General features: G+C 40.8%; 2 protein-coding genes across 7 annotated transcripts in view; one reads left to right on the top strand and one right to left on the bottom strand.

The window, feature by feature from the left end:
* MCPH1 (microcephalin 1) overlaps window positions 1–15,817 on the bottom strand; it is a 243,684-nt gene that overhangs the window by 79,502 nt on the left and 148,365 nt on the right. The window lies entirely within an intron of this gene.
* Window positions 1–15,817, top strand: part of LOC137422902 (angiopoietin-1-like) — a 94,228-nt gene that overhangs the window by 50,654 nt on the left and 27,757 nt on the right. Inside the window, exon 3 of the mRNA XM_078774950.1 lies at window positions 9,546–9,667. Within this exon, the coding sequence (XP_078631076.1) occupies window positions 9,546–9,667 (122 nt within the window). The remainder of the gene's footprint in view (window positions 1–9,545; window positions 9,668–15,817) is intronic.

Below are 15,817 nucleotides of genomic sequence, written 5' to 3' on the forward strand. Positions count from 1 at the left end.
GCCGCAGAGGGGGGCCCGCAGGCATCGCTCCTCAGAGCTTGCTCTGTACCTGCGGACACACACACCTTCCCCACCCACAAGACTCCAAAACACACTTCCTCCCCCGCTGCCATTCAATTCTCCACACAACTCAGCACAATTCAGTACAATTCATAGATGTTGTAAAAGGTGTTACAAGGCTTGCCATGGCCTGCTACATGTGAAATTCCCCCAGTTCACATTTAAACCATCACATCTTCCCAAAAGCACAATTATCACCCCTCATTATCTCCAATAATCATCACTCACTCTCCAGGTTCCATTCTCACAACCACATCAAAACACAGAACCACAACACAAAAACATACGCCACCCACAGGACACTGTGGCTCCCATTCCATCCCCTCACCGGCCATGTCATCACTCTCACCCGCCTCCCAACTCCAATTTACATGTCCCCAATTTCCCAAAGCAAGTCCTGAAGCCTGGGACAGTACTCCTCAAAGCACTCACCTTAAGTGCAGGTAGTTGCAGGTTGGTCAGGTTCAAGAGTGTCATCCACCACACCTAATTTCCCCCTCACCCTTCCAATCCACTCCGGAGCCTCCCGACCCATGTAGGAGCCCAACCTATCCCCGTGAACTATCTGTGGAAGGGTATGTGGGCCCATCTGAATTTTGAACACCACATCAGTCACCTGCCGAAGCACCACCCCAGGGCCCTTCCAAGGTGAAGTGAGTTTTGGGCACACCCCCTTCCTTCTCCGGGGCCAGTAGAGCCAAACAAGGTCTCCGGGAAGGAAACGAGGTGTGTGAGCCCGAGCGTCATACCGCGTTTTCATCTGCGAAGAAGCCACCCCAATTTGCTTCCTCGCAAACTCATGAGCCTTTTCCATGCTCGCTTTCAAATTGGTTGCATAGCTCTCCACAGTTGGCTCACCCGGTTCCCCTGGTGACGGTCCCATCAACAAATCTGTGGGGACTCGCATCTCCCTACCGAACATCAACAAGGCGGGGGTGCACCGAGTGGTCGCATGCTGGGCGGTCCGGTATGCCATCAATATAAAGGGAAGGTGCTCGTCCCAATCCTGTTGGTTTTCAGATGTAAAGAGGGCCAATTGTGTCAACAGTGTCCGGTTGAACCTCTCTACCATCCCATCCGATTGAGGCCTAAGGGGAGTCGTCCGGGTCTTATGAATTTGGAGGAGCTCGCACACCGACCGCAGGAGAGCAGATTCAAAGTTCCGGCCCTGGTCAGTGTGTAGCTCCCTTGGGACGCCAAATCGGGAGAAGAATCCCTCAACTAGAGCTTGAGCTACCAGCCGGGCTTCCTGGTTGGGCAATGGGTAGGCCTCTGGCCACTTGGTGAAGTAATCCATTGCCACCATAATGTACCGATTCCCTCGGCGGGTGGCTGGCAGGGGCCCCACCACATCTACTGCCACCCGCTCGAGCGGTGCCCCGACATTGTACACCTGGAGCGGGGCCTTGCGCGCCCGTGGGGGTCCCTTCTTACCGCGGCAGAGGTCGCAGGATCTCACCCAATTTTGAATGTCTCTGCCCGAATTCACCCAGTAGAACCTCTGCCGTAATTTGGACAAAGTCTTGGCCACGCCCAAATGTCCCATTGTCCTAGTCCCATGCACGTGCCCCATAACCACTTCCTTCAATTTGTTGGGTACAATTATCAACCAGGAAGCTACATCACCCATTGGTGTCACCCACTTTTCATTTGTCCCATTTGTTCCTTCAATCGATCACTCATTCCCTTCATTCCTTCCCTACATTCCTTCCCCTGGGACTCCATTTTATTTTCCATCCCACTTTTCATTTCTCCCATATCTTTTTTTATGTTATTTTCCATCCCTTCCATTTTTCGAAGCAATTGACCCAACATCTGGTCGGTTGTCGGGGCCGTTCCTACTACTCCCGGCTCCCCGGTAGGGGAGGGGGATAAGTTGGTGCTCGGGACGAGGGAGGTTCCAAGGCTCACCTCTACATCTAATTCCCCTATTTCCGGCTCACTCCCGACGCTGACGGAGGCCTCGCTGCGTACTTCCATCTCGTCAATTTCCGACATCCGCTTTCCGGAAGATTGTTTCCCGCGCGCGTATTTATTTTAATACCAAAAACACAATTTAAATTTGACGAAGACGCGATATCGCGCTCCGTATGCCCAATTGATTATTAAATTTCTCCGCCTCGCCTATCCAAATTTTGCGTTCGAACGTCGGACGCAATGTACGCCCGACCGTGTCGATGTCTCGCCGCGGACAAAAAAATTTGTCCGACGGATTCGAATCCTACACTCCTGACACCACTTGTCGCGTAACCGTGATTAACACCACAGTTACGGATGACCGATTTGCGAGACTTTAACTCCCGAGGCGAACACTCAATGGCGGACTCACGTTCAACACCAACGCGCGAAATGGCGGGACGCAGCGAAGGCTCCGCAGCCTTATCTATTAAAATGAAACACCCAGGAAACTGCGTTCAAATATGTACAGAAAATAATATAAGGATTTATTATTAAAAGTAAAGCCAGTGAAAAAGCACGCGCCGGTAATACTAATAACTAAATCGGGACGTCCCCACACGACTGATATCAAACACAAAACGAGGGAGATTAATACGAAAATAACAAGTCACGTCGTGTACAGTGTACGCGGATTCGGGCTTATCTGGTCTTTGTCGTCTTTGTGGCTGCCGTCCAACACCGCTCCTTTCGGCCCGATCGCACACCTCGCTCCAAGTTCCACGGCCCTCTGCCTCCGCCTCCAAGCGCCACCAGGCCTCGTCGGTCCAACGCAGGGCTGCACGAAGCAACCAAAAACCAAGTGCCAACTGCCAACTGCAACGAGCTGTGGTCACGAATGTTCAACGAACTGGGACGACTCGAGATCAGATCGCAACTCAACTCAACTGGCGAACTCAGAGAGACTCAACTGGCGAACTCAGAGAGACTCAACTGGCGAACTCAGAGAGACTCAACTGGCGAAAATGGCGTCCGACCGTCGCATATATCTCTCCCCGATGACGTCACATTCGCGCACTCCTCAGCCAATCATATGGTCCCAGCTCGCCGGTCACGCCCTCTACGGCATGCGACTCCTAACATCTCCCCCGTTACGCGACCCTGCGGTCCTGGCATAACACGTGCCGGCCCGGTTTGTAGGCCTTTGGAGGTGTACACGGTGGCGGCCAATTGTGGTGGTGTTTTTGGCCTGGTTTCCTGTCAATTTAATACGAAGTCCTTGTCAGGGAAAGGGGATTATTTAATGTTGCGCTAAGGACCTAACTAATGTTTATGTGGTTTGCAGTGCCATAAAGGACAAAGGTTTGATTACTAGGTGAGACTCACAGGGGCGTTACCTTTAACCCCTCACTATTTAACACTCGAATCTCCAGGTAGATCCACACTCATACATCTTACCCCGACAAACGCCTGAACATCAATAACTTATTACATGTAGAGTCCCTGTCACGACAGCCGAATACCTACCTATTCAGATCTACCTAGCTCTAGATGTTGCATTACCAAATTCATAACAATACTTTAGTATGCAAATTTACCATTCTTTAAAAAAGAAAAGAAATTTAAGTTACACTATGGCTTGCCAGTTTACAATGTTTTTAAGTAGGCAAAAGTTATACTTTGACTCACCAATTTACCATTCTTTAAAAAAAGCAAAATGATACTTTAGCTTGCAAATTTACCATTCTTTAAAAAAGAAAAAATTTAAGTTACACTATGGCTTGCCAGTTTACAATGTTTTTAAGAAGGCAAAAGTTACACTTTGACTCACCAATTTACCATTCTTTAAAAAAAGCAAAATGATACTTTAGCTTGCAAATTTACCATTCTTTAAAAAAGAAAAAATTTAAGTTACACTATGGCTTGCCAGTTTTCAATGTTTTTAAGAAGGCAAAAGTTACACTTTGGCTCACCAATTTACCATTCTTTAAAAAAAGCAAAATGATACTTTAGCTTGCAAATTTACCATTCTTTAAAAAAGAAAAGAAATGAAAGTTACACTATGACTTGCCAGTTTTCAATGTTTTTAAGAAGGCAAAAGTTACACTTTGACTCACCAATTTACCATTCTTTAAAAAAAGCAAAATGATACTTTAGCTTGCAAATTTACCATTCTTTAAAAAAGAAAAGAAATTTAAGTTACACTATGGTTTGCCAGTTTTCAATGTTTTTAAGAAGGCAAAAGTTACACTTTGGCTCACCAATTTACCGTTCTTTAAAAAGTCAAAGTTACACTTTGACTCACCAATTTACCATTCTTTTAAAAAAGCAAAATGATACTTTAGCATGCAAATTTACCATTCTTTAAAAAAGAAAAGAAATTTAAGTTACACTATGGCTTGCCAGTTTACAATGTTTTTAAGAAGGCAAAAGTTACACTTTGACTCACCAATTTGCCATTCTTTAAAAAAAGCAAAATGATACTTTAGCTTGCAAATTTACCATTCTTTAAAAAAGAAAAGAAATTTAAGTTACACTATGGCTTGCCAGTTTACAATGTTTTTAAAAAGTCAAAGTTACATTTTGACTCACCAATTTACCATTCTTTAAAAAAAGCAAAATGATACTTTAGCTTGCAAATTTACCATTCTTTAAAAAAAGCAAAATGATACTTTAGCTTGCAAATTTACCATCCTTTAAAAAAGAAAAGAAATTTAAGTTACACTATGGCTTGCCAGTTTACAATGTTTTTAAGAAGGCAAAAGTTACACTTTGACACCAATTTACCATTCTTTAAAAAAAGCAAAATGATACTTTAGTTTGCAAATTTACCATTCTTTAAAAAAGAAAAGAAATTGAAGTTACACTATGGCTTGCCAGTTTTCAATATTTTTAAGAAGGCAAAAGTTACACTTTGACTCACCAATTTACCATTCTTTAAAAAAAGCAAAATGATACTTTAGCATGCAAATTTACCATTCTTTAAAAAAAGCAAAATGATACTTTAGCTTGCAAATTTACCATTCTTTAAAAAAGAAAAGAAATTTAAGTTACACTATGGCTTGCCAGTTTACAATGTTTTTAAGAAGGCAAAAGTTACACTTTGACTCACCAATTTACCATTCTTTAAAAAAAGCAAAATGATACTTTAGCTTGCAAATTTACCATTCTTTAAAAAAGAAAAGAAATTTAAGTTAACCTCTGGCTTGCCAGTTTTCAATGTTTTTAAGAAGGCAAAAGTTACACTTTGACTCACCAATTTACCATTCTTTAAAAAAAGCAAAATGATACTTTAGCTTGCAAATTTACCATTCTTTAAAAAATAAAAGAAATTTAAGTTAATCTCTGGCTTGCCAGTTTACAATGTTTTTAAAAAGTCAAAGTTACACTTTGACTCACCAATTTACCACTCTTTAAAAAAAGCAAAATGATACTTTAGCTTGCAAATTTACCATTCTTTAAAAAAGAAAAAATTTAAGTTACACTATGGCTTGCCAGTTTACAATGTTTTTAAGAAGGCAAAAGTTACACTTTGACTCACCAATTTACCATTCTTTAAAAAAAGCAAAAGGATACTTTAGCTTGCAAATTTACCATTCTTTAAAAAAGAAAAGAAATGTAAGTTACACTATGGCTTGCCAGTTTTCAATGTTTTTAAGAAGGCAAAAGTTACACTTTGGCTCACCAATTTACCATTCTTTTAAAAAAGCAAAATGATACTTTAGCTTGCAAATTTACCATTCTTTAAAAAAGAAAAGAAATGTAAGTTACACTATGACTTGCCAGTTTTCAATGTTTTTAAGAAGGCAAAAGTTACACTTTGACTCACCAATTTACCATTCTTTAAAAAAAGCAAAATGATACTTTAGCTTGCAAATTTACCATTCTTTAAAAAAGAAAAGAAATTTAAGTTACACTATGGTTTGCCAGTTTTCAATGTTTTTAAGAAGGCAAAAGTTACACTTTGGCTCACCAATTTACCGTTCTTTAAAAAGTCAAAGTTACACTTTGACTCACCAATTTACCATTCTTTAAAAAAAGCAAAATGATACTTTAGCATGCAAATTTACCATTCTTTAAAAAAGAAAAGAAATTTAAGTTACACTATGGCTTGCCAGTTTACAATGTTTTTAAGAAGGCAAAAGTTACACTTTGACTCACCAATTTACCATTCTTTAAAAAAAGCAAAATGATACTTTAGCTTGCAAATTTACCATTCTTTAAAAAAGAAAAGAAATTTAAGTTACACTATGGCTTGCCAGTTTACAATGTTTTTAAAAAATCAAAGTTACATTTTGACTCACCAATTTACCATTCTTTAAAAAAAGCAAAATGATACTTTAGCTTGCAAATTTACCATTCTTTAAAAAAAGCATAATGATACTTTAGCTTGCAAATTTACCATCCTTTAAAAAAGAAAAGAAATTTAAGTTACACTATGGCTTGCCAGTTTACAATGTTTTTAAGAAGGCAAAAGTTACACTTTGACACCAATTTACCATTCTTTAAAAAAAGCAAAATGATACTTTAGTTTGCAAATTTACCATTCTTTAAAAAAGAAAAGAAATTGAAGTTACACTATGGCTTGCCAGTTTTCAATATTTTAAAGAAGGCAAAAGTTACACTTTGACTCACCAATTTACCATTCTTTAAAAAAAGCAAAATGATACTTTAGCATGCAAATTTACCATTCTTTAAAAAAAGCAAAATGATACTTTAGCTTGCAAATTTACCATTCTTTAAAAAAGAAAAGAAATTTAAGTTACACTATGGCTTGCCAGTTTACAATGTTTTTAAGAAGGCAAAAGTTACACTTTGACTCACCAATTTACCATTCTTTAAAAAAAGCAAAATGATACTTTAGCTTGCAAATTTACCATTCTTTAAAAAAGAAAAGAAATTTAAGTTAACCTCTGGCTTGCCAGTTTTCAATGTTTTTAAGAAGGCAAAAGTTACACTTTGACTCACCAATTTACCATTCTTTAAAAAAAGCAAAATGATACTTTTGCTTGCAAATTTACCATTCTTTAAAAAAGAAAAGAAATTTAAGTTACACTATGGCTTGCCAGTTTTCAATGTTTTTAAGAAGGCAAAAGTTACACTTTGACTCACCAATTTACCATTCTTTAAAAAAAAGCAAAATGATACTTTAGGATACGAATTTACCATTCTTTAAAAAAGAAAAGAAATTTAAGTTACACTATGGCTTGCCAGTTTTCAATGTTTTTAAGAAGGCAAAAGTTACACTTTGGCTCACCAATTTACCGTTCTTTAAAAAGTCAAAGTTACACTTTGACTCACCAATTTACCATTCTTTTAAAAAAGCAAAATGATACTTTAGCATGCAAATTTACCATTCTTTAAAAAAGAAAAGAAATTTAAGTTACACTATGGCTTGCCAGTTTACAATGTTTTTAAGAAGGCAAAAGTTACACTTTGACTCACCAATTTACCATTCTTTAAAAAAAGCAAAATGATACTTTAGCTTGCAAATTTACCATTCTTTAAAAAAAGAAAAGAAATTGAAGTTAACCTCTGGCTTGCCAGTTTTCAATGTTTTTAAGAAGGCAAAAGTTACACTTTGACTCACCAATTTACCATTCTTTAAAAAAAGCAAAATGATACTTTAGCATGCAAATTTACCATTCTTTAAAAAAGAAAAGAAATTTAAGTTACACTATGGCTTGCCAGTTTACAATGTTTTTAAGAAGGCAAAAGTTACACTTTGACTCACCAATTTACCATTCTTTAAAAAAAGCAAAATGATACTTTAGCATGCAAATTTACCATTCTTTAAAAAAAGCAAAATGATACTTTAGCTTGCAAATTTACCATTCTTTAAAAAAGAAAAGAAATTTAAGTTACACTATGGCTCGCCAGTTTTCAATGTTTTTAAGAAGGCAAAAGTTACACTTTGACTCACCAATTTACCATTCTTTAAAAAAGCAAAATGATACTTTAGCATGCAAATTTACCATTCTTTAAAAAAGAAAAGAAATTTAAGTTACTCTCTGGCTTGCCAGTTTTCAATGTTTTTAAGAAGGCAAAAGTTACACTTTGACTCACCAATTTACAATTCTTTAAAAAAAGCAAAATGATACTTTAGCTTGCACATTTACCATTCTTTAAAAAAAGAAAAGAAATTGAAGTTAATCTCTGGCTTGCCAGTTTTCAATGTTTTTAAGAAGGCAAAAGTTACACTTTGACTCACCAATTTACCATTCTTTAAAAAAAGCAAAATGATACTTTAGCATGCAAATTTACCATTCTTTAAAAAAGAAAATAAATTTAAGTTGCACTATGGCTTGCCAGTTTACAATGTTTTCAAGAAGGCAAAAGTTACACTTTGGCTCACCAATTTACCATTCTTTACAAAGAAAAAGTTACACTTTGGCTCACCAATTTACTGTTCTTTAAAAAGAAGAAAAAAATAGTTTGGCTCGCCAATTTACGATGCTCCAAAAAATAAGTTAAACTTGAAATCGTCAAAAAAAATTCATGCCTTTAAAAAGCAAAAGTTACCCTTTGGCTCACCAGTTTACCGTGCTTTTAAAAATCCAAAGTTACACATCAGTGAGCTATACAAACAAACGGAAGAAAAGAGCAAGTTATTGGTGCAAAACAAACCAACCCATTCGTACTTTTCAATGAAAACACACAAGCTGGCCATGTGGACCCTGGGGGGCATTTTGTGGGCCCATGTGTTGCATAATCACAGTCGTGAAAGCCTCAAAATTAAACCCCTATTAATCAACAGCACTGTGCAAACAAGTCTTGATAATCAAAGCACAGTTATAACAGTGGAGCCAAGCGGCAGAGAGACTTGTGTAGAATTCCCAGGTTGAAACCGAAACAGGTGTTGAAGTGTGCACAACCGGTGAAACTTTGATAGTTTGATCCAAGAAAGTGAGATGGCACGCAAATGGAAAAAAACTTTGTCCGAAAGTACCGCCATCGTTAAGTGATGCCAGATTTAGTGGACCGTATGCTTCACAGGGGTCCTTTCTCAGCACAAGCCTTTTCTGACCCTTGTCCTTACGTTGTAAATTTTATTTCAAACAGTGTAGCAACTGTGCTTGAGCTGGTCGGTTTATGCCCTCCTGCTTATCACCCCTGCACCCCCCAAGTCCAACGATACATTCGTGCAACTCCACTTTTATACCCACAAGCCGCAATTGGCACAAGCTGTTCCATTTTACTTGGGTGCAAAGTGTTCAAGCTGTGATTGAAATAATACTACTACTACTACTAATCATCATCATCATCATCATCATAATAATAATAATAATAATAACAATAATAATGTCCCACCCAGTCTCCAGCTAACATCCTAACATGGCTAATACCATCAGGAAAAATGGCTTGATATGCCATTCTCTTTCTAAAAAAAACATTCATAAAAAAATTCTAAAAATAACCTCGAGATTTAAAACAACATAGGAATTCATGGGAATACTCAAGTAACCAAGAGCGCTATTGTCAGCAGGACCAAGTACAACAACGCACAATAAATTTCCAACAACGCACAATTTCCAATAAGATACTGCAATAAATAATCTTAAAATCCATGTCTGTCCGCACGAGTACAGTTTCTGAACAAGACGGTGAGCCTGGAAAAGGACCTAAGAGAACAAGCGGAGTCAAGAAAGAAGCTCGAGAAACAGCTGCAGCAGCAAATCAACTACATGGACCATCTGAAGGAAAGGCATGGGTACGTCCAATCAGCACAACCGCAGTAGTAATGTTGCACCAACATGATGTACTCAGATAGAAGAAATAATCAAAAGTTAATACGACAGGATACTCCGTAAATAGAAACAAAATGTTGGTTATTAAGAACACTAAATAATGGCATGGACACTCTCTCGCTGCAATCCCAATACAATAACAGGAAGGAAACACCGTCACCACAAGCCCATTATAATAACAGGATGGAAACTCTCTCACTGCAATCCCAATACAATAACAGGAAGGAAACACCGTCACCACAAGCCCATTATAATAACAGGATGGAAACTCTCTCTCACCAGAATCCCATTTATATAATAACGCAATGGAATCTCTCTCACCATAATCCCCTTTATATAATAATAGGATGGAAACTCTCTCACCAGAATCCCATTTATATGATAACAGGATGGAAACTCTCTCACCAGAATCCCATTTATATAATAACAGGATGGAAACTCTCTCACCAGAATTCCATTTATATAATAACAGGATGGAAACTCTCTCACCAGAATCCCATTTATATAATAATAGGATGGAAACTCTCTCACCAGAATCCCATTTATATACTGAAACGCAAAAGAAACTTACCACCTTTGAAACCTTTAAATATCAACAATAACACTGCGTGTAGTAAATGTGTGAACTAATTTGTGGACAATAGTGTCCTCACTGTCAGACAAAACGGTCACGGATGGTCACTTGAACCTTCAATGGTCACTTCATAGCACAGCTGTTGAACAGCCGTTTTGACTGTCAGTGATTAGCCAAGGGGTACGGGATGATTTTAATGAGCTGCACGTGATGTCTTGATATTGGCTTTAAAAAGGCCAGTTCAAAATGGGTATTTCAATCAACATGCCACGATTGTCAAGGGATCAACGGCAGCGTGCCCTGGGCATGCTGCAAGGCGGGCTGAGCTACCGTGAGGTGGCACGTCGCCTTGGCTGTTCACACCAGACGATATCGGCCCTGGTGGACAGAGACACCCTCCACAACTCTGCAGATGACAGACCTCGATCAGGGAGGCCAAGAGTCACCACTGCAAGGCAGGACAGGCAGATGGTCCGAAGTCACCTGCGGGATCGATTCTGTCCAGCATCCCGCACTGCGGCAGAAACTCCGGGGCGTGCAAACCCATGGATCTCCAATGATACTGCACGAAGACGACTGCATGACTCTGGTCTGACTGCCAGAAGACCATACAGAGGCCCCGTGATGATGATGGCTGCCCATCGCCGCAACCGACAGAGATGGTGCCAGCAGCATCAGCGGTGGACCTTGGCGCAGTGGAACGAGGTCGCTTTCAGCGATGAGTCAAGGTTCTGTGTGGACAGTCCTGATGGGCGTGAGCGTGTCTGGAGAAGAACTGGCGAGCGATATGCCGATTGTTGCGTGCGTCAAGCCAACAGGTGGGGTGGCCCAAGTGTGATGGTGTGGGCCGCCATATCAGGCCGGTACAGGACGCCACTGGTGGTTATGGATGGGAATCTTAACGCCCAGCGGTATGTGGATAACATCCTGCAACCTCATCTGCTGCCATTCCTGCTAGACCACCCAGAACTGAGACCCTTTCAGCATGACAACGCTCGTCCCCATGCTGCTCGCTTTACCACTGCATTTCTCCAAGGCGAGAACATCAACACCATGCAGTGGCCTGCGCTCTCCCCTGACCTGAATCCCATAGAGCACCTGTGGGATGAGCTTGGGAGACGCGTAGTTGGCAGGGCCAGGACACGGGCAGAGCTGCTTCAGACATTGAGGACTGAGTGGGACAGAATCCAGCAGCAATGCATCCAAAGACTGGTCGGCAGTATACGCCGACGATGCACTGCCTGTATCCAAAACAAGTGGCCACACACGCTATTGAAAGGGGACTGACATTGCACCCTGTGCTGTTCTGTACTGTCGAACAAACTGATGAGATGGTGTATCTTGGTCAAAAACTTGACATGTCATCAATAAAATGCCAATGCTTCAATTAGCAATTGTTTCTGCCGCAGTGCGGGATGCTGGACGGAATCGATCCCGCAGGTGACTTCGGACCATCTGCCTGTCCTGCCTTGCAGTGGTGACTCTTGGCCTCCCTGATCGAGGTCTGTCATCTGCAGAGTTGTGGAGGGTGTCTCTGTCCACCAGGGCCGATATCGTCTGGTGTGAACAGCCAAGGCGACGTGCCACCTCACGGTAGCTCAGCCCGCCTTGCAGCATGCCCAGGGCCGGGCACGCTGCCGTTGATCCCTTGACAATCGTGGCATGTTGATTGAAATGCCCATTTTGCACTGGCCTTTTTAAAGCCAATATCAAGACATCACGTGCAGCTCATTAAAATCATCCCGTACCCCTTGGCTAATCACTGACAGTCAAAACGGCTGTTCAACAGCTGTGCTATGAAGTGACCATTGAAGGTTCAAGTGACCATCAGTGACTGTTTTGTCTGACAGTGAGGACGCTATTGTCCACAAATAAGTTCACACATTTACTACACGCAGTGTTATTGTTGATATTTAAAGGTTTCAAAGGTGGTAAGTTTCTTTTGCGTTTCAGTATATAATAACAGGATGGAAACTCTCTCACCAGAATCCCATTTATATAATAACGCAATGGAAACTCTCTCACCAGAATCCCATTTATATAATAACAGGAAGGAAACTCTCTCACCAGAATCCCATTTATATAATAACAGGATGGAAACTCTCTCACCAGAATCCCATTTATATAATAACGCGATGGAACCTCTCTCACCAGAATCCCATTTATATAATAACGCGATGGAATCTCTCTCACCAGAATCCCATTTATATAATAACGCGATGGAATCTCTCTCACCAGAATCCCATTTATATAATAACAGGATGGAAACTCTCTCACCAGAATCCCATTTATGTAATAACAGGATGGAAACTCTCTCACCAGAATCCCATTTATTTAATAACAGGATGGAATCTCCCTCACCAGAATCCCATTTATATAATAACGCGATGGAATCTTTCTCACCAGAATCCCATTTATATAATAACAGGATGGAATATCTCTCACCAGAATCCCATTTATATAATAACGCGATGGAATATCTCTCACCAGAATCCCATCTATCTATAATGCCAGTAATCTCTGTGTGTCTGTCTGTGACCGCTGTTTCTCGACAACCACGGGTCCGATATACTTGAAACTTGCCAGGTATATTGCTGGGGACCTGAGGATGTGCCTTTTCAAGGTTTCATATTAATCGGAGAAGTAGTTACCGAGCTATGTCCAAAAAACGATTCAACCAATCAGAGAGCAGCGAGCTATCACGTGTGCCGAACGTGGCGAACAGACTCTGCCTCGGACAGCACATTTGAGAGCGTATTCATTTATTTCCCGTTGGCAAACTATGTTGCCGCTATGTTGGCGTTAAACTATGTTTTAAAACTAATTAAAACTAATTTGCGATTCTTTCGCTTTCCTGCGCGTTTGTGCACGCTATGGCGATTTCTTTACCAAACTCCGCAAGCCGTTCGCTTTGGACCAAACCATTTCATGTAAATAGAGGGGGGGGATTGTCACCGGACTCGCAAGCCGTTCGCTTTGTACCAAACCATTTCATGTAAATAGAGGGGGGGGGGGGGGGATTGTCACCGTACTCGCAAGCCGTTCGCTTTGGACCAAACCATTTCATGTAAATAGAGGGGGGGGGGGGGGGGGATTGTCACCGTACTCGCAAGCCGTTCGCTTTGGCTTTGCGAATGGACCAAACCATTTCATGTAAATAGAGGGGGGGGATATAATTTTAGATATATATATAGTACGGGCATGCCCTAGTTTATATAAAAACAGGATGGAATATCTCTCACCAGAATCCCATTTATATAATACCAGGATGGAATATCTCTCACCAGAATCCCATCTATCTATAATTCCACTAATCTCTGTGTGTGTGTTTGTATGTTTGTATGTTTGTTTGTGACCGCTGTTTCTCGACAACCACGGGTCCGATATACTTTAAACTTGCCAGGTATATTGCTGGGGACCCGAGGATGTGCCTTTTCAAGGTTTGAAATTAATCGGACAAGTAGTTACCGAGCTATGGCGATTTAGCCGTTCGCCGTTCGCTTTGGCGTTGCGAATGGACCAAACCATTTCATGTAAATAGAGGGGGGGGGGGGGGGGGGGGTTCTGTGGTCGTTGCGAATGGACCAAACCATTTCATGTAAATAGAGGGGGGGGATTGTGACCGTACTCGCAAGCCGTTCGCCGTTCGCTTTGCGAATGGACCAAACCATTTCATGTAAATAGAGGGGGGGGGGATATAATTTTAGATATATATATAGTACGGGCATGCCCTAGTTTATATAATACCAGGATGGAATATCTATCACCAGAATCCCATTTATATAATACCAGGATGGAATATCTCTCACCAGAATCCCATTTATATAATACAAGGATGGAATATCTCTCACCAAACTCCCATTTATAGAATAACGCGATGGAAACTCTCTCACCTGAAACCCATTTATATAACACCAGGATGGAATATCTCTCACCAGAATCCCATTTATATAATACCAGGATGGAATATCTCTCACCAAATTCTCATTTATAGAATAACGCGATGGAAACTCTCTCACCAGAATCCCATTATATAATAACAGGATGGAAAATCTCTCACCAAACTCCCATTTATAGAATAACAGGATGGAATATCTCTCACCAAACTCCCATTTATAGAATAATGCGATGGAAACTCTCTCACCAGAATCCCATTTATATAATACCAGGATGGAATATCTCTCACCAAACTCCCATTTATAGAATAACAGGATGGAATATCTCTCACCAGAATCCCATGATATAATAACGGGATGGAAACTCTCTCACTGTAATCCCATTATAATAACAGGATGGAAATTCTCTCACCAGAATCCCATTATAATAACGTGATGGAAACTCTCTCACCAGAATACCATTTATATAATAACACAATGGAAACTCCCTGAACAGAATCCCATTTACATTATACCAGGATGGAATATCTCTCACCAGAATCCCACTTATATCATAACAGGATGGAAAATCGCTCACCAGAATCCCATATATATCATAAAAGGATGGAATATCTCTCACCAGAATCCCACATATCATAACAGGATGGAAAATCTCTCACCAGAATCCAATTTATATAATACCAGGATGGAATATCTCTCACCAAACTCCCATTTATAGAATAACGAGAAGGAAACTCTCTCACCAGAATCTCATTTCTTTAATACCAGGATGGAACATCTCTCACCAAACTCCCATTTATAGAATAACGCGATGGAAACTCTCTCACCAGAATGCCATTATATAATAACAGGATGGAAACTCTCTCACTGCAATCCCATTATGATAACAGGATGGAAAATCTCTCACCAGAATCCCATTTATATAATAACAGGATGGAAACTCTCTCACCAGAATCCCATTTATATAACAAGTCAAGTGAATCCACTTGGATTCCGCCCAGGTTGGCACATGGAAATTATGATGTAGCATAATTATCATCTCGGGTCAAGATTTGAAATTATGCCATGGTTTTTGTAAAATTGCTACTAGTATTCACATTATGTACTTTCACCAAAACATACATCATCATAGAAACATACATAGAATTTGGGTCCTCTGGGTCATTTGGGTCCTCTGGGTCATTTGGGTCCTCTGGGTCATTTGGGTCCTCTGTGTCATTTGGGTCCTCTGGGTCATTTGGGTCCTCTGGGTCATTTGGGTCCTCTGGGTCATTTGGGTCATTTGGGTCATTTGGGTCCTCTGGGTCATTTGGGTCATTTGGGTCATTTGGGTCCTCTGGGTCATTTGGGTCATTTGGGTCATTTGGGTCCTCTGGGTCATTTGGGTCCTCTGGGTCCTCTGGGTCATTTGGGTCCTCTGGGTCCTCTGGGTCATTTGGGTCCTCTGGGTCATTTGGGTCCTCTGGGTCCTCTGGGTCATTTGGGTCCTCTGGGTCATTTGGGTCCTCTGGGTCATTTGGGTCCTCTGGGTCATTTGGGTCCTCTGGGTCATTTGGGTCATTTGGGTCCTCTGGGTCATTTGGGTCCTCTGGGTCATTTGGGTCCTCTGGGTCATTTGGGTCCTCTGGGTCATTTGGGTCCTC

This window comes from Myxine glutinosa, chromosome 3, assembly GCF_964187855.1.
Source record: "Myxine glutinosa chromosome 3, kmMyxGlut1.1, whole genome shotgun sequence".
In the NCBI taxonomy this organism is placed as follows: Eukaryota; Metazoa; Chordata; class Myxini; order Myxiniformes; family Myxinidae; genus Myxine; species Myxine glutinosa.